The 27,859-nt window shown below is 44.2% G+C and overlaps 1 protein-coding gene across 2 annotated transcripts in view; it reads right to left on the bottom strand.

Moving 5' to 3' along the window:
• Positions 1-27,859, bottom strand: part of LOC8039028 (stress response protein nst1) — a 298,951-nt gene that overhangs the window by 228,691 nt on the left and 42,401 nt on the right. For both annotated transcript variants that reach the window (XM_029995006.3, XM_040216998.1), the window contains exon 3: positions 25,471-25,636. In XM_029995006.3, the coding sequence (XP_029850866.2) occupies positions 25,471-25,636 (166 nt within the window). The remainder of the gene's footprint in view (positions 1-25,470; positions 25,637-27,859) is intronic.

The following is a 27,859-nucleotide window of genomic DNA, read 5'->3' as shown; positions in this document are numbered from 1 at the left end:
AAAGGTCGATTTCATAGAAAGTGGGATCGGAGACAAGTGGGAATCCACTGAAGCGGAACAAGGGACGTTTCCAGTGAACTCTTCTTCTGACTGCGGAGGGATTTGAAACGGGCGCATCACGCTTGTGGGAGGAGCTTCTCCTACCTTCTTGACTTGTAACCGACTATAGTTTGTGACGTTTTGAGGCCCGTGGCTATCCATTTCTGGAGAAGCACGGGCTCCGAGAGGCCTATTTTTCCTTCTTCCGTAGTTCGTGTGTGCCAGGGTGACACGATTCCAAGAAAAGTATCTGTCGGTGGTTCAACGTTGAGTATGCCGGTGTTTTTAAAGGGACCATGAATTTTTTTTTTTTCAGTTTATTCCTCCTTAGCTTTTCTGGTCAACTCAAAACGAGAAATACCGTGGTCTTGACATAGAATTTTAGCGGAACCGCGCAACTAGCATTAGACGCGTCACGAGCTTCAGGATGCCGAAAGAGATTGTTCCACTCGGTGGTAACTAAATGCACTCGCGGCGTAGGTGAAGTGAATCTGAAAAATGCGCAAAAAGCGAACGCGACAGTGTAAAAAATAAATAAACAATACGCAGAAAATGCTAAAAAGGTGTTTTCTTGTTCTCAACTTTCGCGTTTTCATTCTTTCAATTTTATGTAGAAAACATATAGCAGCAGGGAGGGCATCGCTGAGCGAAGTTTCCCGAAGAACAACCTCAGTAATTACCTTGCATCACTTGCTAAGACAGCCCTCTTTACATTAAAATCATGTCCAAAGTGATGTAAAAATGTGCGTAATAAAGTTTTACCAATCAATGAACGCAGCATTGTTAGTTTAGTTATTTTTGTCAAGCGCATAGGATCGCGGAAGATTCTGAGTCATTAGGAGCAACGAGTCAAGAAATACAACTAGTCATAATGTCCAATATTAAATATTTTATTTGACCGCTTGGATCGTTCTACAGGTTGGACCTCTTGACCCGCCATGCATCTCTTGAATCATGTGTTGAACAAATCAAGTTGTCAAAAGAGCCCTGATATCTAATGTAAGCCCTCATTTGTTCCTCGCTTTCAAAAGGCAGCATATATTGGCGTTCAAAAAATTTAAACCACGCATCAGCACTGTCTTTAAAACCGAACGAGCAGTATGTGACGCGTAAAGCACCGATGCATCTCAAAGTTCGTCCAGCAGATGACGGTGCAATCAGACCGATGTGGTAATGCGAAAACCTAGATTGAGGACTCGAAACATCGTTTTACACCAAACCTTGTTTCTTAATGTCACAAAAAGAAAAGAAAGTATTTTGAGCGCCTATTAATCTCTGCGTCGTGCGTCGGTTGGCGGGGACGCAGCCGGCCTCCTGACAGCGCGCTCGGACCTTCTAGAAGCAGCTGGTGCAGAGTGCTCTAGAAAGGCGGCCAGTGGAGTCGTCGACGTGTGAATATTGCCGTAGTCTCTGACAGTATTACTTAGTTGCGTGTTATGGCAAAGCGTCCTAGAGAGATGGTTCTTTTCATTTTACGAATGCATCACGAGACGACATGCGATTAACGATTGGAAACGGTGTCTTGTGCGCTGGGAGTTCAACGCTTTTCATGCATAAACTGCCTTCCAGGCTTCACAACTATGCTTCTTTTCACGTCTCAGTTAATGATGAAGACTCTGAAAATCTAGTTTGTACAAATTGTGGCCGAATGGTTGCCTTTTTTGGCCTTCTTTGGGAAGACTCAGGCCCGATAACAACGGTAGTGCAAAGAGGACTGTACCAAGCAAGAGCTCTGATCCAAACCGTCCTTTAGACTGATAAACGTAAATGTATGATGCATTGTCAACAAGCAGGAAGAACTTGAAAGTTTAATCTTGATATTTGTACCAAAATGTACCAAATTGTTTTCAAAGCCGTAAATTTACTTTGTTTACACGAACCTATCTAAAAGATTTGACGTCAATCGGAGTATTTTTGGCGTGTTTTTACTCTTTTCGGCGTCGGCCATCTTCGGTACCATCGCTCAGTCACGCCGTCGCGACGACGCCGGATCTCCGCGTAATAGGGCATATAATGCTTTGGCAATAAAAGTGGAGATAAAACAATTAAAGACGTTTACAAATCTCTTTTAACGCGACTGCCTGGAAGGCCCTTGAAAAAGACATAGAACTCAACGACAGGACCGCCTTCAGTGTGGAAGAACTCTTCCACCTCCATGAGTGCAGTTTTGGTGGGTTCTGCCAGTGCAGCGCCTTTTTTAGAGCCAAGAAGACATTCCTTGATTCATCCAGTGGAACGGCAATGTGCGCGTCCCTTTCCATCACCACGGTCACCCTGTGCATAAGAGCCTTCGAGAAGAATGCCCCGCAGTCATTCGCCGCAACACACAAAGTGCTTTTGCGGTATGTAGGTGACGGCTTTTGCATACTTCAAAAGTCTGAAGCGGACATATTCCTCTCGCACATAGAGCTGGCAGTGTAACGACGCTGTGGAAAGAGACTTAAATTCAGAATATCGGAAGCACCAATAGTGATCTTCATTCTTTTGGTTCTGAGTGGATGTTATAATAACCGGGCAGCTAGCGGCGCCTGGCGATATCCCTATTATGGTTCATTTTATCTCTCCACTCTATCCTCAAAAGAGTGAAAGTTGATAAAGGTGAGAAAGAGCCATATAAAAGCGTGAAGAGCACAGCGGCACGGAGATGTTTGTAGTTACGCGTGCGTCACTTATGGCTTGTCGTACTCGCGTAGCAGTTCGATTTCAGTAACTGAGTTAGTCCGATTGAATATAGCTTCCTAAGTAACTTCTAAGAGTAATTAATTATTCTTGATGTCAAGCAATTGTAATTGAAATTGATCTAATTTTCGGGACTCCGTAACTTCAATTTTTTTATTTACTATTGCATCTAGGCGATTTCATATCAAATTGGGTAGAAAAAAAAGCGGTTATGTTTGAAGAGCATTTAAATAAGTTACATATGCTGGGCAAGTTCTTCACTAGGACGAAAATGAAAACTGTTTCCGCGCTACATCTTAGTTCTCAAAATTTTCACTTCTCAAGGACAAAGCCGGGATTTAGGCAATCGTCACAGGTTGCGTATTTGGGAGTTTCGCCAGTGTCTGATATCTATTGCACAGCAAAGAGTCTTTTTACGTTGTTTTTTACGCTATGAACATTTTATGATCACGAAATGTGTTTTTGTTTTTAGTTATATTGTAAGAAATGCAGAATTTAATCTTTTTGACAATAATTTTTCTAACTTGGATGATATCTTTTTCAAACATTCACTGTCATGGCATTAATTACGTATAAAGTGAAAGCTTAAATAATACGTATTCAAAAAATAAAATATTGCTATAGTGAATTGATGTTAATTGATGTTAGTAGGGCCGATGCATATGAGAGCTAAAATTACCCCTTAAAAATATTTATTATCAAGTTTATATTTAATTATTTTCGTTTTTTTTTTCGTTTCAAGAGGCCTCCGGATGGTCTACTACATCCAATAAGAATGAGATGTAATATAGGGTTAGGAAATAAGAATTTTTACTTTTAAAAGCAATATATATTGAAAGTTATATTTAAGTTGCTGAAGGTTGGTGAGATGAGGTAGTTGGTATGATAACATGTTCATGCCATCAACATGACATGTTAAGGACATGTTATTGCGAGTTGCGAGTCAGCGCTTGTGTGCCCTTGTGTGTTCCTCTTCCTTGTCCTTATACTTTGCGCGCTGTTATGTTCAACATATCTTCAATCTAAAGTTCTATTTATGCTGATTGCTTCTCGCGATATCTAAGCATTTTCTTGCACAAAAATAACATTTTCACCCACTTAAAAATATAGGATTCAACATTTCTGCATATTTAATTTAAAATTCATGGTGCACCAGTAATACAATTGTTCGAGCATAATGAATGCCTAAATCTCGAAAGTGTAGAACCTAGCCGAAATCGTCGACCAAAGGTCCTTTTTTTTTTTTTTTTTTTTTTTTGCTAATTTGTCAATTTGCATACCCGCGAGCCCAGGCGAGGTATTTTCGTGCGTGATGGAAAGGACGATACTCGTTGCATTTCATCCTCCACGAAGTTGCAAATATTTTCACCGAATATTTCTGCAGATGGCACTTTGATAGCTTTCAATCCTTTTTGCATGACGACGGTTTAGTTGGTTTTCATGCGTGTAGACTTTGACGAAATAGGTGACGTGTAGAGCCCTGCGCGGATAACTGTTGGATCATCCGTATCCGATTCGAACCCGCCGACTTCGTATCAGCACCCCAACGGCATCCGCAAAATTCAGAACCGTATCCACACATTTATAGCGGTCATGAAATCAAACCTTAATAAAAAGAAGAGCGTCTGTATGGTAACGAATAAGCCGTTTGCTTATCTTTGTGGAAAGAACACTTCGAGTAAGAATACGGCTGAGCTCATTTCATCTTATTGGGTATTATTGTATTTATATTTTAGGCGTGCTTCAAATTATAACGAGTTGAAAATGAAGCAGCCTGTGCCTTTTTTCGCGGCTGCGCAATCAGGCTCAAGAGAAAACGGGAGTCATATCTATGATTGACGAAGACAAGAAATTGGTTTCTCCGGCAACTTGGCTCAAACGCGCGTCCGTAGTGGCGACTCTGCTCTACGTAGAGCGGAGCGAGTGGACGAAAACGGTCAACTAAAATTCGATTGGCTCATGAAGAGTTCAGCTGAAACTGGCGGTGGTATTTTATGGAGTGCAGCCCCGAGCTGCAGCACCCGCTTAAAATACCCTCTAGATATCTGAAGCAAACCTAGAAAAAACAAGTGTCTTGTGCAGCTAAGGCTGGTTGACAGTTTCAACAAAATACGATTTAATAAATTACATTTGGAACTACACTCCTATGAGCGTAGTTCGAAAGGGAGTTTTGGGGAAGTCGAGATACTCGGGGTTACATTCCCTTTAGTTGTCCAATAAAATTGTATCGGCCTAATATTGTTTCGAGATGCAGTGAGTGCACTTTCAGTGTAGCGAGAAAGCTTTAGGAAAGACTAGCTGTCATAAAAAAAAAATCAGATAAAAAAAAATGAGACGAATAAACTTCATTTTACTTTATTACCCGGAATATCCCTTTGAGGGATATTACATTACATATTACATTTTACGAACAATCGAACATGGAAGCAACAAGGCTTCCGGGAGAAACGTGAAGGGTTACATTTTCCACAAATAGGGACGGGCAGGCGATCGTTGCATTGAGGTGGGAGAGAGAAGTATGAAGCCACACGGGAAAACATAACGGGACAAGCACCTGGGAGAGCAAATTGAAGTGGACGACCAGTGTGCTGAACGATGCGTGTGAGTCTGAGATGTAAGTTTAGGTAGCGAGGAAGAAAAATAAACTTCATGAAACAAGCAGGGGTGGCAATGCGGAAACGGCAAAAATAAGAGCAACCCAGATTCAACCTGCAGGGACGATGCGCTATTGTGAGATGAATATTAAGAATAAAAAAATAGAGTAGCCCGATTTTTAACTTCTTGAGTGCTTTTATGAGATACTCTTGATTAGGGCTCCAGAGTTCGGATGCTTATTCAAGTTTGACCTCATTAGAGGTTCATAGGCAAGTGATGCTACGTGTGTGTGCGTGCGTGTGGGGGGGGGGGGGGGGGGAAGGGGGGGGGTGACGCGGATGGCGCTAAAAAAATCCCAGTGTTTTGTTTGCAGATTAGACGGTTTACGTAATGTACTTGCGCCAAGATATATAGTTTCGAAGGAAGTCGCTACAGTTTTTATACAATTCTAACCATAACATATTAATACTAAAAATATTTTGCCGAATTCCGACGGCGGTTGAAGTGCAGGACCTTAAATTTATTAGAAACACATTGGGTTACAGTGCACCAATTCTTTCCTTGTTTAAGAGCATTCCGGGGGTGAGTGGAACGATTAGTTCGTAAGTAAGCAATAAATTACACAATAATTGCTAAATATACGGTTATGATTAGATATATGTAGTGATGATTCAATCTATACAGGTAGCTTTATTTAGGATTAAGCCTAATTTTCTACAAATGAAAAGGCCGTGAAAGGTAAGCTAATTCTGTCTGTGCATTGAACATTGACGGACAGGGGTCATAATATAAACGGCCAATCGACAAAATAAAAGCGGTAACTAACACATATTTGTTCATACTGCGTTTGTTACTGAAAGTAAACATATCGCTGGAAATACAACTTGTTGAGTACCTTCAAAAATACAAAATCAGTCAAGTTTGTAAAGATTTGCAGTGCATGGGGAAGCGCGGATGTCGCGCTAGAGTGTGAAAACGCGGTTAAGGTTATCACCCGATTTTCGCACCGACGAATCCCGGACAAAAGCTCACCGGAGAAGGTTACCCACTTATGTTTGGATCCGGTAAAAAGCTCAGAAGTCTTTTGATAGACCCGGAGAAAAGCTCACCTCGAAGTAAATTATAAGTAGTCGACATAATTTAAAAGCAGTCGTGCTTCCGAGGCCTTAGGCGCCCCTCACGCAGAGGGTACGCTGTGTGACAGAATTAGCGTGAATCAATTTTTCGCGTTTTACGTAGAAAAGGGGTTCATCAACGTCAAACTCTTAGCATATAAGTTCGTGCCCCTAAAAAGCGATTTCCACAGCACTAGTAGTTTTCATGGCAACCCCTAACATGTAAGAAAAAAAGCCCATCGTTCGTTATTGTGGATAGTTTCACGCCGTGTACACACTTCACATCAAATCACTCTGTTGTGGCAAAATACAAAAAAAAAAAAAAATTAAAAAGTATGTTTTAATTTTTTTGTTATGCTTTTATTACGTAATATGGAAATTATTTATTTTATTTTTCGTCGGGCAACGCCTATTGTGTTGCAGGACGTTTTTGTATTTCAAAAATAAATTCTGCAAGTGAAGTGCACAATGACCGTATGTGCATGAGGCATCCCAGTGTATTTAAGTTCACTGAACGTACTTCTATTGAGTGAACCGTCGATGCTTAAATTCGTAGGTATGCCTTTCTCCGGATCTATCAAAAAGGCCGGCGAGCTTTTTCCCGCATCATACAGTTTTGCAGTGAGCTTTTCTCCGTGAGCTTTTCTTCGCCTCCCCGCACCGCGACCCTTGCGGCTGTTTCACGAGTGGTAACTTGAGGACGCCACTATGCTTTTTACGCTTCCCACGATCATCAAATCTTTATAAAATTTTTAATTTAATTGATTATCTTTGGTGGCAGTGACTCGCAATTAAGTAAATATACTTCAAGTGTTCCAGCATACCTCATATTTTTAACAAATATTGCAATTCCTCCTCCTTGGTCAATGAGACATATTAAAAATAGTGCCTTATACCCCGGGATCTGGAATTAATTACAAAAGCCGTCTTTAACATTAATATTTGATAAAAAAATCTAATGATGTCAACGCATATTTTACAATTAATGCACTGATTCTAATATTTCCGTTTACTCATAATGTTCACATGTATGATACCGAGATTGTTATCATTTACTCGATGCAAGAAGCGTTGAAGTAACTTAAAGTTTGAGCACGAACAAAATATACTTTCCTTATTCCAAGTGTTTTTTATTCCTTGTATAGAGAACAGTTTAGAAGGAAGAAGAGCTAAATAATCTTGTCCAGGTCGTCCTGCCGATGAATGCGTACCATGGAAAGGCTTCAGTCTTCTTTGCCAATAGTTTTCCCTTCTGAACCCAGGTGACGTTGTGCAGCTGGACGTTTGCTCTGTTACGCAGTATCCGAAACAATTCCCTGTTCTTTCGCGTCAGGCTCTCGTTGGTTGCTGCAAAGGTCCGCAGCATCCATCTTGCGATGAGTCATAGAGCTCTGATTATGGCCGAAGAAAATCTAATCATGATAACCAAAGGGACGTCGCGTTGAGACGGTAGACAGTGCACGCCAAAATGTCCCTTGGAAGTAAGTAAGGAATCTCAAATTTGTTGGCTATAACTAACGTTCCTCATTTTCTTATAAATCCGAAAAGCTTCGAAAAACACTTGCCAGTAAAATTAACAATTATCTTTCAAATTTCAGACCCTTGTTAAAAAGGGGTCCTACCGCTTATCTCGTCAAGGTTGATTCAGGACCACAGCTGATTGTACTTTCGTGTCACAACGAAGGCCACTCTTTTGGTTTCCAATTTGGGCCATGCTATTTTTTCTTTAGAGGAAGGAGAGGTTATGTTTTTGTAACAGTGAAAGCTATGGAGCACGATGATTACGTAAAATGGAAGAGAGGGGCAATTGAAACTTCCTATTACATCCTTAACTACTTCACTTCGCAGAGTCGCAGAGGAGGTTGATGAAATATGATGGGATAAATAGTATAGTAAGTTACAAATCAAGAAGGTGGGGCGAAGCAAAGGAAGGCTGGAGAGGAGGAAGCACACGGAACACTGGAAAAGCGAGAGTGAAATATCTCCTTTCTTTCGCGTTCCGTCTGCTTCCTCCTCGCCAGCCTTCATTTCCCTCGCCCTACCTTCCTGAGTTGCAACAGAATATAGCTTCTCTGCGAGTACCTCCAGAAGTTTATAGATTTTTCAGGTATGGACGTTTATCGAAGCAACAGATGGGTGCAACTTTTGCCGTGGGACAAATTACTATGGCCAATGGCGATGCCACCAACGCCAAATCCAACAAAAAAAAAAATTATTTGATGGAAGCGCGTTTTATTATTCTGTCAAGCATACGTTTACTCCCCAACAATCATTTTTTTTTTCAATAGAAGACACTGCGAAACTACCCTCCGAATTTCGAAGAATTGAAAATCAAACAAGAATAAACTCCGATAAGATCCGAATTTTCGTCAAAGAATAAGCTCCGAAAAACACCCTCCGAATTTGTCGAAAATCAAACTCTGAAAGCACGAAACCCTAGCTATACAAAGTAGAGAGCTATTCTAGTTAATGGAAGTTAACCATTGTGTAAGTGTAACAGCGTGTAACAACGAGGACTACGAAAATCAACACTCAGCACAAGACGAGCGTTGACTCGCAAGCAAATGTTGAATAGTGAAAATATAAAAAGGCGCACTCAGCCATGCATGCGCCACTCAAGCTGTCTAGTCACAATGGTGCTTCTCAACGCGTCATAGTCAACGCGTCATAGTAAAAAAAAAATTTCTTATTTTGATAACGCCACCGATGGCTAACTGACACAATGCGCGTTGTCATTAACAATGCGGGAGGCCTCAATCACTTCTCTCGTCACCTTATCTCGGTGTCTTCCTAACATAGTGGTCTCATCGAAGGATGGTTTGGACTTGCAAGTCCCACAGTGCACCGATAGATGCCCGCCGACCGTGTTCTCGTTGTTACGCACTGCTACACCTACACGATGTTTGTTGGCTAACTCGCCTACAACAGCAGTCATGTTTTCATTTGGGGATTGAGGCAGCCCATGAATTTCTATACTAGAGAAACGATTTAATTACTCCCTGTCGTCGAGCTTCCTTTGGAGGTGTTAAATAATGTCAGACTGTTTCATTATCATTGTTTTTAATGACGGGGTTTTGTTGCGGATCGCTGTTATTGAGATGGAGATGGTGGTGGCGACCGATAACAAGGAGTCATACCTCTCTGACAGGAAGTCAACGAACTTCTGAACCTTTGTTATGGTGGATTTGAGGCTCTACACTATTGGATGAAATGTCCAGTGCTCATCTGTCTTGGATGGTAGATTAAGAAGAGGCTCAATGTTGGTCTTGATGAAGGTGAGACATTATACTGATAACAATAGTAACAGTTTATTTTACCATGTTGGAGTTTAGAGAGTAAGTACGGGAACATCAAGACTAGAAAAGAGCTTGTATGATGACAACCATTAAAGAAGTATCGTAATTCCAGTATGTAAAAGTATATATTCAAACAAAAAGGCAAACAGAAAAAAAGCACGGGAAACCTTAAGGGCACAAAGTAGAAAAAAAAAGCTTAGGAGAAGAAAAGAAAAGGCAAAACTAAGTTCAAGGTCAGAACATGTATACACAAAAAATGAGTTCATTGAAATTACGTTTAGTGCCCTTGAGTTCATTCTTGAGTTGTTTCAGTGATGTAATATCAATGAATGTGTTCGGGAGGGCGTTGAACAAACATGGAGGGTAGTAATCCTGACTGCCTTCACCGTATCTGGTCGACAAAAGCGGCACTGCCAAGCGAGGAACTCGACGGAGTATTCGGGATGACTTAAGTGGTATTTTATAATCATTGTTTTAAAAGCTACGGAGCAATGCAGTTTGAATAACAGGAGAACGGAGATTAAGTAATTGAGAAATGAAAAACATCGGTGTTGCTAGAAAAATTAGAGTTATATGCAACGCTTGTCAATATTTCTTTCAATAAAGAATTAACTTTGGACCACCAGCGTTCTGAGCAGTTTTGAAACACTGTTATGCCGTATCGAACGATAACGTAAGCGAGCGCTTGGACGATTATTATCCTCACAACGACAGGCACAAAACCTCTCGTGTTATAAAACAAACCAGACACTCTTCGTAATTTGTTATAAATGTAAGCCATATGTTTGTTTCGCGCCGTGTTGGCTGTAACACGTTACAAGTAACGGCATTACCTGCAACACGTTACATTTCGGGCAACGTAGTAACGTACTTGTTAATTTTGAAAGCAGTAACAGGTAATGTACTTGCGTTACTTATTTCAAGTAACGGGTAATGTAGTACGCTACTCGCTACGTCTTCCCAACACTTAATAAAAAAAATTGCACTTAAAATTGTTTCGTGTTTTTAGGAACCAAATCATGAATACTTGGACTCGTCAGACATACCTTCAAAACATGGCCTCTCTTTTCAACCACGCAGAAATTCTCACTTTTGAAAAACCCCAACGCCCACGCCCCTGGTCGCAATGTCAAGAAACGCTGTCGCGGTCAATGTATAAATAAAGTTTAACTCAAACGTAACATTCATTACCTTTTGCCGTAAAAAAAAAAGGGTGACTAGTTATTTGTATATTGAAGTAACGTGTCCGTAACGCGTTTCCTTTATTGGCAAGCTACGAGTAACGTATTTCGTTACATTTTTATTGTAAAGCCTACAACACTGATTGATTTTATGACATATGGAAATTAAAATGGAGACTTAAGTATTCACGTCATAAAGGGACTTGATCAATATACAGACGTATTGAGCACAATTGGAAAGGGGAAGAATAAATTTCTTTGTGCCAGATGTCTTTGAATAGTTTATAAAACCACACCAGCTTTGTTTGAGTGCATTTTATATCTAGGAAGTTGTCAACGAACCAATCCATTACATGGGTGGCTTTTGTTTTGAGTATGCGGAATGAATAAAAAAAATATGGCGTGACATAAGGTAAGCATCATCGGTATATTGGAAAATTTTAAACCCGTTAATAACCTGTGCCATGTCTATAACACAATGCTGAAAAGTAGCAAAGCAATAACGGAACATATTAGATATTTAGGGCACAAAGTAGAAATATTAAGAAGAGGAGAGAGAAGAGCGCTGCCCACAAATATATGTTTCCCGATAAGAAAAGAAAGAAAAAAAAGAAGGAAAAATCCACCACGCGCACGTGGAAGCGCGACAAGGAAGGAAGTGTCGTTTCGAAGCTCCGCAACCCAACCCAGCGCGCGTTCAAGTCGATGATGGTTGCAAAATTCACAGCCACATTTGCTGCAGTTCTACGCTAGCCCTTGGCCGAGCCACCGGTTCAACCATGACTTGCGAAACCCATCAGTGCGGCCTCCCTACCATGGTTCCAGTCATCTCCAAATCCGGCCATATCCACTGCCATGACAGGATCCTGGCGCCAGCCTGCTCAGACACTCCCATAATGTGTGCTCAACTCCTGCAAATCGATGGGAGCTCGCTATCTCGAGCAAGTATCCGAAGCAGACATGCACACCTGCCTCCTGACGGCTATTTCGGAAATCTGTTTGAAATGCAACTCGAAACCCGGTCTCAATAAGAATATATCGAACCAAGCCTCGTCCACTCCTAAGTCTAACGCGGGGCATACCCCCGCAAACTCGCACCGAAAGCCTCTATGAAAAAATAAAAAGCAGAACATCGACGTTGCGATTGATCACCGCGCGCCCGGCGACTCAGAGATGCAAACGGCGTCTTCACACAAGACCCCGGCGGTGGCAACAGCTGCTCATATTCCTTCTCCGAGTAAGTTTTTTCTTGCTCTAATGGCGCTGCAGCGGTCTGAACGTTGATGTTCACCTTCACAGCAGACAGAGAAGGAGTCACCGACAACGATCCAAACTTGTCCCACTCATAGGTGACAAAGATTTCGAAAAAGGCGGCCAAGAGGGCACGCCTTAACGCAAATTCCTACACGCACACCGGAGACTCCTGCCTACACCCAGGACCCCAAAACGCCCCACAATCACACTGCGCCCAAAGACTAAAACAGGCGTCAAAGCCCTCCCAAAATAGGGCTAATGTGGCCATTACCGACTCCGCCCAGTTCGCACCGAACGCAGTCTCCATTAAAACCATCGAGGAAACAAACACAATTACCGTCACGACAAAACCCGAAGCCACGGCCCAAACCTTGCTTGGCAATACCGAAATTCATATCGCTGGGAAACCCACTCTACCCATCCAGGCGTACAAGCCAGTCGGCGACAACAAAATCCGCGATGTCATCTAGGGCAACCACAAAGAAGACGACACCGTTTCACTCATGGCAGGTCTGGAGACTGAGGAGCAGCGGTAGTGGCAGCTCGGCCGATGAGCCGATGAAGTAATACTGCCCACATCACCTTCCAGGGAACCCATCAACCTAGACAGATATCGTACGGGCGCAGCGTCCTGTAGGTATACACGTAGAGGACACTAGCTGTGACGTGCAGCAGCTGTCACAAGATCGGCTACAAGCTGGACATCTGTCATGAGCCCCAGGTCCGCTCAGCGTGTAGCAAGCCCCACGAAGCGACCACGGACGACCAAGGAAACGTAACCTGCCCTTCCCCCCTTCCTTTCTGCCAGGTGTGCCGAAAAAATGGACAACTGGCCACGAACAAATACTGCCCAAGGAGACTCGATATTGTCCGAAAAATCACAGAGATGGCGCGACTGCATGCTACTCCCCCGGCGTCTCAAGACAACCGAGAGCTCATCCGACAAGTCTACCACAAGAAGAGGGGAGGCGGCCCACAGCCCGCACCACAACTCACTATTCCTACAACGATTACCATCGACCTTGCCACGCTGCTCCAGCACTTCATGGTCATCGCTGCCCAGATGGGCACTGCCGTGGAGAGCAACCCTAACCCCCCAACATGGCAGTAAACGTTACCTAGTGTAAGTGCCGAGGTTTATGGCTACATGCAGCAGAACTAAAAGAGAAGCATCGTAACATACCACAGGAACACCCAGACGCCTAACGGCTGCAGGAAGTCTACCACACCACCATCAAGCTGACCGGCAACGAATCTTACGCGAATCCCTCAATACCGTACGTTCGGGCGGGCTAGTCCGGAGGCCGTGAAGGACAAGCCATGTTTTACCTCGAGAAATATTGGCCGCAGCACAAGATCGACCTTTAACAATAGTGCACGGAACATCAGGAAGTGGCAATCGTCCGAACCACACAGCAAAAGATTCCTGTCATCCTGGTGTCCGTGTACTACCGATCTCAGACTTCCGTCAAGGAAACCAGGGGCCACGAATGGATTGCACACGTAGAAGGCCTTTACCTGAAAGAGCAGAAGATCGTTGGTGGAGACTTCAACCTCCAACACACAGCCCAGGACACCTCGGCCGGCCAAATTCTTCTGGATGAAATGGCCCACCTCTGCTACACCCTGATAAACACCACCGGGATGAAGACACCGCTGAGTTGCAACGCTGGGCAGAAACACACCACCCTAGATCTCACCTGAACAAACAGCCCACACAAGGCCTACTACACCAGGAAGCCGGAGGCCGACACTCGCGGGAGCGATCACCTGCCTATAAAAATAGGCCTGGCTCTCACCAGACAGGCGGCCTCCGGGCCAGGGAAACGGTTATCAAACGTAGTCAACTGGGATATATACCGGAAAAACTCTGAAATAGCACAGCACTAACTGTCTGTAAGTCCATCAAGGAGGCTCTTCTGGCCGCGACAACGAAGGAACAATTAGAGCTCAAGACCCCCACCCCGGACTTGTACCTGCTGAATCTCTGGGCTCGGCGGCTGATGACACCACAACGCTACAGAAAAGGTCGAAAAAACGCGAGAGTCCTGACAGAGGTCACGAGAGCCACGGTGGCTCGATCGGCAAAAGTGGCCGGAAATAAGTTCCCGCTCTTGGAAAAAAACATACGCTCGAAAACTATGGGCAGTCCGCAGAGCCCTGCTGGGCAAACCAAGGGATTGCGCAGCGACCCTGACGCTCACACTTAAAACAAACACGAAGGTTGAAACACTGGCGCAAGAGGCTGGAAACACGCTCTTCCCCCAAGCGATGCTGTACAGCCCCCCACCATGTGTGGGAGACCCATACGAAAGGGTCAAAATCAGCAAAAAAAAACAAGAAAAAAAAAACCATGAACCAACCTGGAGGAGGTTCTGCACCACTGGAAGCCGAACGGCGCTCCAGGTCCGGACGGTATCATCACCGCCATGCTCCGCAACCTTCCCAAAGCCGCAAAATCTCGGCTCCTTGAAGATATTATTGAGGTGTGGTGCAACATGCACCATCCACATCACTGGAAACAATCCGCTGTTATCCAAATTCCCAAGTCCGGCAAGAAACCAACAACCCTAGCCAACTTCCGTCTAATCTCTCTCACCTCCTGCGTCTGTAAGCTGGTGGAGAAAATGCTACTTGGTCGCCTCTCCTGGCATCTGGAGCCGACGAAAGCCTTCCATCCGACGCAGACAGGATTCAAAACTGGCTGGGGCAAGCAGGAACGCCTCATCCTACTTTCCAAACATCTGATACCGAAGCCCATCCCACAAAAATTTAACATCAGAGCAGTCGCCACAGTTGATGTCCTATAGGCCTTCGACAGCATCCCACACTGAGCAATCCTCCAAAAGGCGCGCGCCCTCGGCATCGAAGACCGCGCCCTGATTTTGAACAAATCTTTCCTCGAGGCCCGCAGGCCCGCACCTTCGCTGTCCGGATCGGCAAACACCTAGCAGCACCAAGACCGAACAAAGTACGAGTCCCACATGGATCAGTCCTGCCCCATTGCTCTTCAATTTGGTCTTGACTGACAATGGTCTTTCAACTGTGCCAGGCAGCACTAAACGTGTCATTAGAATGATAGCGGCCCCACAGGAGGAATTAATGAGGATGTTTCCCGCGGCATGGTGAAAACCCTCATCGTCTCCCGCATCTGCTGCGGTGCCTTCCCCCCCCCCCCCTTCCCCTTACCGACTTACCAATGCAGGGGAAGAAACTGGAAATCCTTATTTAGAGCGCAGCTTGGAATGTCACTGGTCTCCTTTCATACACACCGCTGGAAATGTTCAAGGCACACGCTAAGCTCAACACAACTAGACAAGCAGTAGAAAAGGAGCACGAGCTTATCTAGAGCGACTCCGACACTCAGCCCCCGGACGACAAATCCTGGAGGTGATCGATTGGAATATCAGAGCCCTTCCCCCTCTACCTCAGATTGACCCCCCTTAGAGCATCGACGTGAGCATCGTGGATGACCGACCGGTACAAAGGGGAGCCGGGCCCAGTCGCCCTGACAAACAACCCTGCCGAGTACGGCAGCAACGCCAACTATTCCAAGACTGCACGGACACCAATGTGAAGCTCTCCGTATACATTGATGCGTATTTCGTCTCCTTCCCTAAACCAGCTTGCTGCGCCGCGGTTGTGATTCCCGCCAAGGAATGTCCATGGCCGAAACATTGCCCGGCGGTACATTGTTCAAAGGAGGGTAACTTGGAGGCATCCAGTAGCACTGCGCACCATCATCGAGAAGGGGGTTTGAACGAAACACCTCGAGAGTTTCACTGACACTGCGGCTGCATTAATTGAATGGCGCGCCCGCAACTCCCCGACCAAGCGAGTTAAGGAAGTCCGACGGGTGGCTTCCGACCGACTTGCAGCCGGTACAGCCATCAATGTGCCTTGGATACCTGCCCACACATACATTCATAGAAACGAACAGCCTAACTACATGGCCCGCGGCAGTTGGGTTTCCCCCGCGAGTCGAGTAGTGTGCCAAGTCATTTACAAGAACGCGGGTATACTTGCTCGCGCCAGGGCTCGGCTAAGATGGCGAAGATTCCGACTACGACCCTGAGGAGGCAAAACAACTCGCCAAAGAAGCCTCAAGACAGACCCTGAGGGCAACCCTGACCCCCTGCGTAAATCCGCTTCCGAGCGGAATGAGAAAGCGATCAACGGTGCTGCTTTGGATCATAGTCGCAAACACCACATGCACACCGGCGCGAGCGGTGATTTGGACCACGCCACCCAGATCACCACACTGACGTTTGTGTTAAAACCTATCCTTCTTGCCGACCAAAGCCACCTACTTTGGGATTCCCTGGAATTGGAAAAGATTCGTGGAAAACACATATGATCATCCGTCTTCAGCATGGAGGAATGGGCCGCTCCGTAGGGCCCTCCCAACACACGTCGGGCTGTCATGACCACGCTTGTGACTTTCATCTACGATGTGGGGCTGACCGCCCATACTTCACCTTCCTGAACCCCCTCCCCTGGCCATAGATCCAGACTTGTAAGCCACCGATCTCGTTCCCACTCTCCTCCCCAAACGGCCAATAAACTCTTTCTGAATTTCAGATAGCGAGGTACTTCGCGATTACTTTGCATGTTACAGAAACGACAGGAAGAGTCACGGAGGGGGTGTATTTATTTGGGTGGATAAAAAATTCCTTCATCCATAAGTTTGGTTGATAAATCGCGCGAAGCACTATGGGGCCAACTGAAACTTTGTAACGGAAAGACTTTGTCAGTATGTTCCTTTTACTGTCCATCTGCCTGTTTCATAGAGGTATCGTCAAACTTTACACGCATGGCGGAAACAATTAAATCTAATTGTATTGTTATACGTGGAGATTGCAGTCTTCCCGATTTTAACTGGCACCATCTGAATGCCTCTTCCGGTGCAACTCAAGGGCTCAATGCAGTTATGTCCAATTTTGTGACTTTGTTTGCACTGACCCCGAACGTGTTGCTGCCCATTCGAGGCAACCCCGTCCTTAATCTTTTTTTTTTCTCACAAATGGACCCGAACTGGTAGAGTCCACTTTAGGTGTGCCGATGATTAGTGGTCATGATTTTTTTTTTTTTTTTGCGAAATGAATTTACAGCACGTAGAAAATTCTGGAACTGCAAGAGTGCTTTGTCAATTCTTGAACATTGACTGCAAGACCTAATGAAAGCATGTTATGCTTTTCCAACAACTACGCACGTTCACTCAGTGAAAACAAAGAATCTATCTTGAATTTAAAGACAGTCCATTGGCTGAATATCTTAATAAATTAAAGGCAATAATCGGTGAACTAAGCATTGAAATAGCCTAAGCCAAACCAGCTTACTTTGAATCATTTCAGTATAAAGTTAAATAGAAACGAAAATAACATTGAAAATAAATAAAAGCAAATAAAAAAGATAACGTATCTATTCCAGCTCTTCTGGATGACGATGATGTCGTTGACAATGCTAGTGATAATGCTGAATATTTTAACAATAACTTTAGCTCCGTGTTTTTATCGCTAGCCGTTCGTAGCGACACAGTAGACAGCGCTGTTAAAGTGGTATTCACACGAGGGAGAAATCCCGGGGATTTCTCGCCAGCACGCGCGCATCACGAGATGAAAACGCGAGGCTTTTGCACATCGCAAAGCCTGACGTTTTCGCCGTGGGATGCGCGTGCCGGGGAGAAATCCCCGGGATTTCTCCCTTGTCGGAATACCCCTTAAGGAGTGAGGTAACGCCCATCGAAGATATTTCATTTGATTATCGCGGGATAGAAATTTTATTGAAACGCTTAAGTGTTTCAAAGGCGGCGGGCCCCGATTGTTAGCCAAATGCCCTGCTTAAATCTTGTTCACGCTCAATAACTTAAATTTGAAAGTGCTGTTTGAGAAAGCGCTTAATAAATGCTGTCTGTTTCTTGACTGGAAGATAGCATTCATTGTTTCAATTCACAAGTAAGGCGCTCGCAGCGTTGTATTCCGTTGTCATGTGGCAAAAGCTACATTGGAAAAACTGGGCGGTGTATTAACGACCGCACCAGGGAGCATGCAGCTTCCGTTGGCGCACTAATGTCAGCTGGTCATCTTCCGGCGCATTGCCGCATATGCCAATGTGCTCCTGATTTCGAAAACATTACCATCGTCGGAAAGCACAAAAACCAGCTTGCAAGGGAAATCCTGGAAACTCTGACTATTGAGGCGTACGGGGATGACTGCGTGAGTGCCGCCTCCATCACGCTATTTTAGAAAGAAAAACTGTATCTTCTGGGAGCGCCCCAAGTGGGGAACCAAGTCAGGAACATGTGAACGCTAGCCACCAAATGTCATACCGAAGAAGAAGAAGTTACCCCTGGGATCTCAATCGTATAAGTCATGAGGGTAGATGAAAAAGAAAAAAGAAAAATTCCAGTAAATAGTTTAATTCATGAGGGTAGATGAAAAGGAAAAGGAAGAATTTCAGTAAATGGTTGAGAGTCCAGCAGTGTGTGTCTCTTTTTCTCCACTCCTTGGTTTTTGCTTCTACGTTCAGCTGGAAACCTTCAGAAATTATGTCATACCAACCGGCTCAGCTCCAGGCAGTCACGAATGTATAGCGAGCACCAATTAATTTTCTTATGTTGTAAACAGCGTTAGTCTAAAAACCACGTTTGAATTCAAGCATTCAGGCATCTACTTCACATCATCGTTGTTTTGGCATCAACATATGGACTACACTATTGCAAAAATTAGCAGATATTTACGGTTTATAAGCCGAAACACTAGATACTTTTCTCAAGACATTAGAAAACTCCTCTAAGCGTCAAACGTGCATCCTGTACTAGAATATGCCTGTACTGTATGGGATCCTCCAAGTAACATTGACGACAATAAAATAAAAAAAAGTGCAAAACTGAGGAGTTATTTTAGGAAAACCAAGGTACGGAAGAGATTTTAGCGTAACGCGTTCCAAACGAAAGTCAAAATAGATTACTTTCGAGCAACGCAAAGCGAAGCTTTGTTTAAAGATATTCCATGGCATATATCACTCACAACTTGGTATTCCAGGTAAAACGTATATATTTTCGCCGCACTATGTTTCCGCTGGTGTGAATCGCATCCACAAAGTAAGCGAGTACAAATGTAAGACAGCAGCATTTAGTCGCTTTATAGTTCCAAAATATTAAGTCAAATTTTTTGTTTGTGTAATCTCCCCCCCCCCTTTACCGGTTTACTGTAATTCCGGAAGGCGCTGTGGGTATTGAATAAATAAAATAAAAATTATCCGTACACCTGCATCAACAACCAGACCCGTGAATGACAGTCACTCGTTCATCCAGGCTCGTGCCGGGCCTTCATTGTCTGTTGAAGGAATTCTCTTTCCTTATTTGCAAGCGTCACCGACTCTACATTAATACGCTTCGTGTCTTCACAGGTGATGTAGAAGTCCTCCAGCACCTCGCGGGTCAATTTCACGTTGTTCCTTTCCAAGATGCTTGTCTCGCCAAATGACGGTCTGTGTGTGCACTCCCTACATTGGATTGCAAGATGACCGCCCACAGTAGCCTTCAAAGAGTAATCATGTTCACGGAGCCGAAGATTGAGGCATCTGCTCGTCTGGCCTATGCAGCTCTTGCCATAAAAAAGTGGAATCTTATATACAACGCCAGAAGCGCATGGGAGAAATGGCTTGGTATGAATCTTGGTGCACTTGTGTTTTGTGGCACTCTTAGCATGCGAATTCACTCCTATCTGTCCTATTCGTCTCTACATTTTGCTATAAATACCTCAATATGTTAGACTACTATCTAGCCCCAATGTAAACCTTACTAAAGAAAGAAATGAAACCGAAAGAACCCCCACCCTTAAAGAAAGACGTCAACTTCTAAAGCTTGGATATAGAACAAACTGAGACTAACCAAATATAAAGCTTTCTAGTAAATAATAAAACTTTCCGCAAAAACCACGACGATGTGATTTTACTAAGAGCCACTGATGGCTGACAGTGTTAAATGCCTTAGACACGTCAAAACAAGAACAAATGCAAAGGTGACACAAGCCCGGTTTGGGAAAGTCAGCAAGGGCTTTTGAGTCTCAACCAGGGTACTGCTATAATATACTGCTATGATACGTTGGCGATCAATAGACCATGGTAGTTGGTACTTCCTTCGGAGCCCGACATCTTGACGACCATTGATAAAAGTGATAAAGGTTTAGAGCTTGAGTGTTTTGGACTCTATAATCATTATACATCATTCAACACGTTCTGAATGAAGGGTTAACGAGGGTCATGTAACTTTCGAGCTCAATATCGGCAACTGTAAAGTTTACCAAAGATGCATAAAGATTTTTATGTTCATTTTCATACTTGATACAAATATAAAAGTTCAAAATGTGTCTAGGAAATCCTATGCAAAAAGTTCCTTTGAAAAGCAAAACCACAAAAGAAACACCCCTTATTACAGGATTACTAACTTGGAAATGCTTAGGGTGTCACCTTGCGGCATGATTATTTCTGACTTCGTTCTTGCATTCTATGTCATTTTTTATATTTTTTTTAAACAATTCTTTACTCTGTAATAATATCTTGCAAAAAAAAAACATGCAGAATTGTTACATCGGAGTGGAGACCACACACTTCTTGAGGTGTGCATCCGTTTAGCGGCGGTCAGCGGCGTAGACTTTCCATTTTCCCGGGGGGGGGGGGGGGCCAGGGGCCAGGACTGGAGATTGAAGCTAGCGAAAACACGCTGGAATTCCATTTTCCATGTATTTTGTCAATAAAGGCAACGTGCGCGTTATTTTGTTTACATGCCGCTACTAGAAGCTCGTTACATGGCACGTAAACAGCGTCTCGGTAAGGATCATGGCCCGGGCCCGGGGGGGGGGGGGGGGGGCTTTGCTTCCCCCCCCCGGATTTCACAAGGGGAAGCACGAGCCCCGTTGCTCGCCCCCCCCCCCCCCCCCCCCCCCCCATAGTCTACGCCTATGGCGGCGGGCAGAATGCGGCATGTTTCTCGCAAACCCCTAAAACCTATTGGGCAGCTGTGTACGTTAAAAGTGAATTGGCGTCACTTGTGACACAACGATAGCTTCTTGTTTTCTTCCCTTCCAGTGTAGGCTATCTTCACTCTGTTTTCCAAGAAGTATGAATGCGAATTGTAGTTAATTTAAGTGCGAAGACACAATTCACTCAAAGTTTCGGAAGCTGAGATTCAGTTCATAAAATGAGCTAACTCTCGGTTGCAATACTCAAGGAGGCCGAGAGGTAAAAAAGATTGTAGAAGCCGAAAGAAAGGGAACAGATCTGATCGTCAACTGTCTGGGACTGCTCAGGAAATAGCCTTAATAATGCCTCACATAACCGGAAACGTCGATAATTGCCTGCGACGTTGACGCGTTTTGTTCGCTTGCACGTTGACCGGAAATCATGGCTGCCGAATGGGCTGCTCCGGAAGAAACAGGAAACGCACTTCTGTTAGCTATGCACCTGACTGGCTTTAGGAAACCTCGGCGTGCAGCGAGTTTCGCACGCGGGTATTGTGCTTGAGGTGTGTGGCTTCCACCCATATCACGCATCCAGCACTCCATGAATCATGCACCTTTCTAACATGGACGCGACAAGGTAAGCAATGAATATTGCGATGGACCTTTGACCGCAAGTCTCAGTGTAAAATTAGTTTTGGCTCAAATAAACTTGTTTTTATGTGACGGGCAAAACACAGTTATAATATAAAATCGCGTTTCCAACAATAGATATAGCTTTTTGAAATAGCTAGATCAATTGCATCAACTAGGAATGCTAATTAAACGACAGCTTTTGGTAAAGTATGACTCACTGGTTGCGCCGAATTGGTGATCCGATATCTCGCAAAGTGCGTGCGCCTTTCTTAGTGGGCGAATAAAACCTCACGGAGTCACGTTTGTTTGCCAAGCGGTGCTGGCTAAAAAACACAAAAATTATATATTTTTTAAGTGCGCCGCTGCAGATCTCGTCCTAAATCCGATAGCATTTCCAATTTGTGTTTCTATGAATGTCGCATTTCAGTAATTTATTTGAGACGGACTTCGTTCCTTCCCTTAGCCCTTGGTTGCATCAGAACGAGCCCACCTTGGCCCTCTGTACCTAACATATAACACTGTTCTCGAGCGAGGCGTTGCGATCCGATCTTTTCCTTGCGAGGGGTTGTGAAAACTGTCAGGACACTTCCAGCAAGTGTATGTCTTCCATCATAGGGTGGATGAATAGATAGATGGTATTGGCTGCAATCCTTGAGCTGGGCGGTAGCTTGCAACACCTTGCCTAGGTATATTTTACTATAAATAAGTATCTCGGTAAATTAACTATTTCAGTTATTTCTTGTAATATCGCGCTTTTCTATACCTTTTATACCAATCTTATAAGCTACATTTTGTAATTGTAATCTTTTGCTCCTCCGTTCCTTCTTTCTGCGAACAAAACCCAGTTCCCACGCCAAATGCGTTACCCTTTTAGGGAAGGCAGGACGAAACCCCGTGCCCTTCGAAATTGCATGTTCTATACTTCGTTTCAGCTCCGGTCCGAGCGCGGCCGATGTTATGAGCCGAAGGGCCAATCAAACAGCGAAAGAGGCACAACGTCATGGCGTGCTCTCTGCAGTTGATAGGACCAGCCGGTATTCGCCGTCTCTCTTGGCGTGCTCCTCCGCCGGCTAGTCTTATCAAGCAGAGAGAGCACGCCATGACGCTGCACTTTTTGCGGTGTTTGATTTGACCTTCAGCTCATAACATCGGCCGTGCTCGGACCGAAGCTGAAACGAAGTATAGCGTCTCGCCATCTCTATGGCACACGCACATACGTGACTATCTTTTGAAATTTAGCAATTTATGTCTTTGTTCTTAACACTCCGATCGGGTCTCAAACAGTAAGGTGCTTCGTCATGAATTACCAAACCTCTGCTCCTTTCTTATGTCCCGGTTTTTGTGATCTGAATAATATAAAGGTTAATCTCTTTTGAATTCTTTGCTGTCACATTTTCCTTTCTGCTTCGTTTACTTTCTTTTACAACGAACTAGTCCGCTTAGCGGCAACACTAATGTGCAGGTATTTACATGTCAAATTTCGGGCTCGGTTCGTTCATTCTGTGTTTAAATTTTTAAGCATGGTTTCTCATCTACTTTCCATGCCTACCGCGTATCCCCAATATATATTAATTATTTAAATTGATTTTTAAGGACTGGCCCCTCTACTCTCAATGGCCGACCAGCCCATGTTCCCCTGTACTTCCTCATTAGGTGTATCCGCATACAGTCCCTTTTTTTGTTGTTAAACAACATTACCCCATACTTGTTGCTATTAAAGCTGACGCCAAACATGTCCCCTTTCTCTAGATATATTCCAGTCAGTTCGCGCACGGTATTTTGGATCTTTTACACGAGTACTCTGTCCTATGACCGCTTTCAAAAATTGGGCCCCTTATTGTTTAATATCTGCTCAATTCGGGACACAAGCGTGAGCTCTGAGAGTTCGAGTGCGTCTTGACTGCGCACTGGAGCCATTCTCATGTTCCGCGGTTTCGGATGGCGAAAAGAATGATATCATGTTTAATATCAACCCTTTCCCGGTTGCCTCAATTGGTGCTTCTAGAAGAAGGTTGTAGACGCCTTGTTCTTTATGAAAGTAGAGTTTTCTTTGGGAAATTTGATTAGTGTTTTAAGGAAATGTTTGTCTCAGGCGTTAGTTTACGATTTATTTTCCTCCAACTTTAGGGATCAATTTTAGTGACAGTTGAAGACAGAATTTTCTAAAGCGCATTAAAACAAACTTTATCGCCCAGCGCAGTCATTTTTATTTTAGTAGCATACTTCAACACCACTCGTCAAGTGGTGGTTCCAGGAAAAAAAAGTTATGTTTCTCATGTTCGGTAAACTGTTGATTATATAACACGCCTGAGACCATGAAACATTGCTTCATTTTCTACAATGACGCAGTTTTTCGTGGGGAGTTTTTCCACGAACTCTGAAAGTGGATAGAGATTTTACGGAACGTAGTGTACGATTTCGTGCTGTTGAAACGCAGAAACTTATTTAATAGGATTCATTCGCGCTTCTAGGCGTGCATAACATGTGGAAGTGCCGCATGACAGGATGATAGGCAGAAATGCTGAATCACCACGTACAATATCCCTTATTATTGAAGAATTTGACGAAGAGCGTATACTAAACACGAGCACCTTGCCATAAGAAATTCTATCGCATTAAAACAAAAAGCCACAACGGTTAGAGGTAGCTTTGAATGTTTCGTTCTTATTTGTCACGAGCAGGTGCCGGGGCTCTGCTTGGCCGCGCCTTACATTCCAACGGGCTATGAGAAAGTCGCATAAACATTCACCCCGCAAGAGATGGCACCCGGAAGTAAGACATCCTCGGAGCGCTCATCCACTTACCTTGCACGGCAACAGGCCACTTCAGGGCATCCAGTTTTCACATGTTTACACAGTTTTTCCACACTAACTGATCACATCCCGTGTTACCAGTGCCTTTGACACGCTAGCACCGCAGAAAAAAAAATTATATTATATATTTAAATAACAGAAAGGAGTATGGGGAATTTCGATATTACTACACAAAAAAAGTAATCCCGTATGAGTCATGCGCTGTCGTACTTGAGTGCGTCTTTAGACGCGCCGCTCTTCAGTTGGCCGTGGGGAGCGCGTCTTTAAACGCTCGCTGTTTATATTGCACGGGAGGAAGTGCCATCTATCTCCTAATACCGAAAAAGGGTTTGCTTTAGAAACCAACGCATAGATGGCAGCGCATAAAAAGTTTGACAAGATACGCGTGGTACCAAAAATTATTTGCAAAATGTGAACAAGAAGGGTCTCCATTTTGCCAATATTTTTCTAGTCATGGAAGACCCACTTAAATGGCTTAGCTCCGCTATGTTGCCCGGAATTCTTTCGCTTCTATTTACTAAGGACGTAAGCAGACGGGTTCTCAAAACGCAAGTAGGAGCACAAATAACTATACTTACCTTTTGAGCAAATTTGTTTGCTGGCGCATAAATGAAAAGAAGGAAAAAAGCAGGTTTTGCGTGACCTAAAAGTAGAAAAAAATTGGTAGGTCACCGAGATAGTTGCAGCAGTATTCTGCGTTTAGACACCTTTTCCGTGCCAAGAGAAAGGCTGGTGGTTGCCGACCTCTCGCCGCGAAACAAAGTAAGACGAATAGACGCCATAATCATGCATTCTTCGAATTCACTCCTCAGAAACTCGCGACGTCTCGTTTTTGTAGACCCCCGAAATGTTAGCCGTGGTGTTAGTTTCCGGCGGTCCGTACAATAGAGTCGCGGACTCACCTGCTTGACGAGCTGGATTGGGAAGCATTCTTCGCCAGGTGCCGAGCCCCGCACGGGGCCCGCCGAGAGCACCTCACAGCCGGCGAGGCCGATCGAGATGACGGGCTGCTTGTCGCTCACCTCGTAGAAGGCTTCCAGGTGACTCGGCTGCAGCGTCACGTACAGCCTGTTCGGGGGAGGGGACGCCAGATCAGCGGAACGCGAGAGCGCCCAGCGAAGTGCCGGCTAACTGAGTTTGGACAATCATTAAGCCGGGGTCGCACTGTTCATACTTCTTACAAAATAATGTCTGCATACACGATTCACCGCAATATATACATATTTATATACAGGGCGTTTCACGTAAGAGCGACAAAATTTCTACAATTAGTGTATTTAAGGTAGAAAGATAACTTTCTCGGGATCGCATTACTCCCTGGTGGCGGACTTCGGAAAATACGCGATACTTACTAATTTGTTTGTTAATTAATTGAAAATGACTAAATGCCTTTTTAATTAGTGAAAACAGACATATGGTTACAATTAGAAGCTTGCCGAGCGTCACCTGAGAAGCGAAATGGTGCACTAAAATTGCCATTCGTTGAGCAGGTACAAGGCTAGCGGTTGCGGTACGACGCCAGCGTGATTTGTCCGTCTCTTCTGAGTACCCCAGCCTTGCACCTGCCTGATTTATATATATATATATAGCAGCAGACCTTATCAGCCCGCGCCCCACGCAAAGCGACACACAACGCATAAATATAAATCTAATTTATACCATGAACCATCCTAATGTAAATAATTTCTTAAGACGACATTATAACATTCTCGAACAAATCGAGCGCCTTAAAAGTGCGTTTCCATCCGCTTCTGGGGTAGTCCACAGACGATCGCGTAACCTCAAAGACGCGCTAGTAAACTCTCGAATAAATTCGTCGTCTCCACCTAACGAATGTAGGCCTTGCATGCACCCAGGATGTCTGATCTGTGAACAGAGGGCGGCGGAGAAAAGCTCACCGGAGAAAAGCTCACCGCAAAACTGGCAGATGCGGAGAAAAGCTCGTAAACAGATGCAGCACACAAACACGGCCGGCAGCACGCACTCGCAGTTCTCGATCAAAATTAAAGAGAACTTAACTTGTGCCTCGTCGAATGTCGTGTACTCATTCGAGTGTATGGTATGCAAAATGCAATACATAGGGGAGAATAGAACGGCATTTAGACTGCACTTTAAAATCACAAATCTTACGCCATAAATCGTCCGACACTGCCTCTATCCAAACATCTCGCGCTCCCAAAACACTCGTTTGATAAATTTTCAGTGACGCTCCTAGAATCTGGATTTAAATCAAATCACGAACGTGAACAGCGTGAATCCTACCTAATTTACCGATTCAACGCTATTAAACAAGGAATAATTGAAAGCCCCGGTGCTCTGGCATCGATTAAAATGCTAACAGACAAATAGCAACAGCTATCAGGGGACATTTTTTCAGGTCCCAGACCTCATTGTTAGCAGTGGTACTGTGTTTGTAGCCTGAACTGGACCATCAACTTTTCTCTTTTATTTTCAGGTTTTGATATTCATTTTCTTTCTTTTTATTTCTAGGTTTAACATTGTTCCCTTCCAGGTCTGACTCATGCAAGGCCCACAAAACAACACAAGTGACCGTGCCGTTTTTTTGTCTTTTTCTTTTTTTGGGACAGCACTTTAGTTTGCGTATGCACCGTTCGTTTATTGTACGCTATCGTCCAGGTCATCCCTGCCCGCCCGGACACAAAATCACCCTGCGCCCCCTCTCAAGAAGCTACAACCGTCATCCCACCGTCCTTGAAACTTGACCCCGACCGTCAGGCTTCTTCACCCGGGTACGAACTGCCCTACGCTTCCATCTCAAGAAAGCTCTAACCGTCGCCTCGCCCAAATTTGGACCCGACCGTAGAATTGTATAAACGTTTGCCCATCTGGAACTCTTCCCACGCTTCTTTGGAAACTCCAACCGTCATCCCGCCGTTTTTGAAACTTGGACTCGACCGTAGCATTGTATAAATTCCACCTGCGTTCATCTGTAAAAGTTCTTTCTGACGAAGTCCGGACTCCGGCCGAAACGTCGAAGAATAAATCGTCCGTTGTTGCTGTTTTCGCCAAGGGTTTTATTCTTCCAGTTTATATATATATATATATATATATATATATATATGGGTGATTTCATTTCAACTCAGGCACGGATTTTGGGTCGAATTTTTAATTTTGACGAAAAAAATTTATGTTTTGGGGCAATTCCTATAATAAAAGAAGACGCAAACGGTTATTTCGTCGGATTTTTTGTTCTCAAGTTATGGACCGTTGAAGCGGCCAAGGTGGAAACTGACGTTTTTCCAGCTGATTGGAGGGGCCACATTTCACTCC

Source organism: Ixodes scapularis, unplaced genomic scaffold (genome assembly GCF_016920785.2).
Source record: "Ixodes scapularis isolate PalLabHiFi unplaced genomic scaffold, ASM1692078v2 PGA_scaffold1__304_contigs__length_218370807, whole genome shotgun sequence".
Classification (NCBI taxonomy): domain Eukaryota; kingdom Metazoa; phylum Arthropoda; class Arachnida; order Ixodida; family Ixodidae; genus Ixodes; species Ixodes scapularis.
This window is presented reverse-complemented; position numbering and strand designations above follow the sequence as displayed.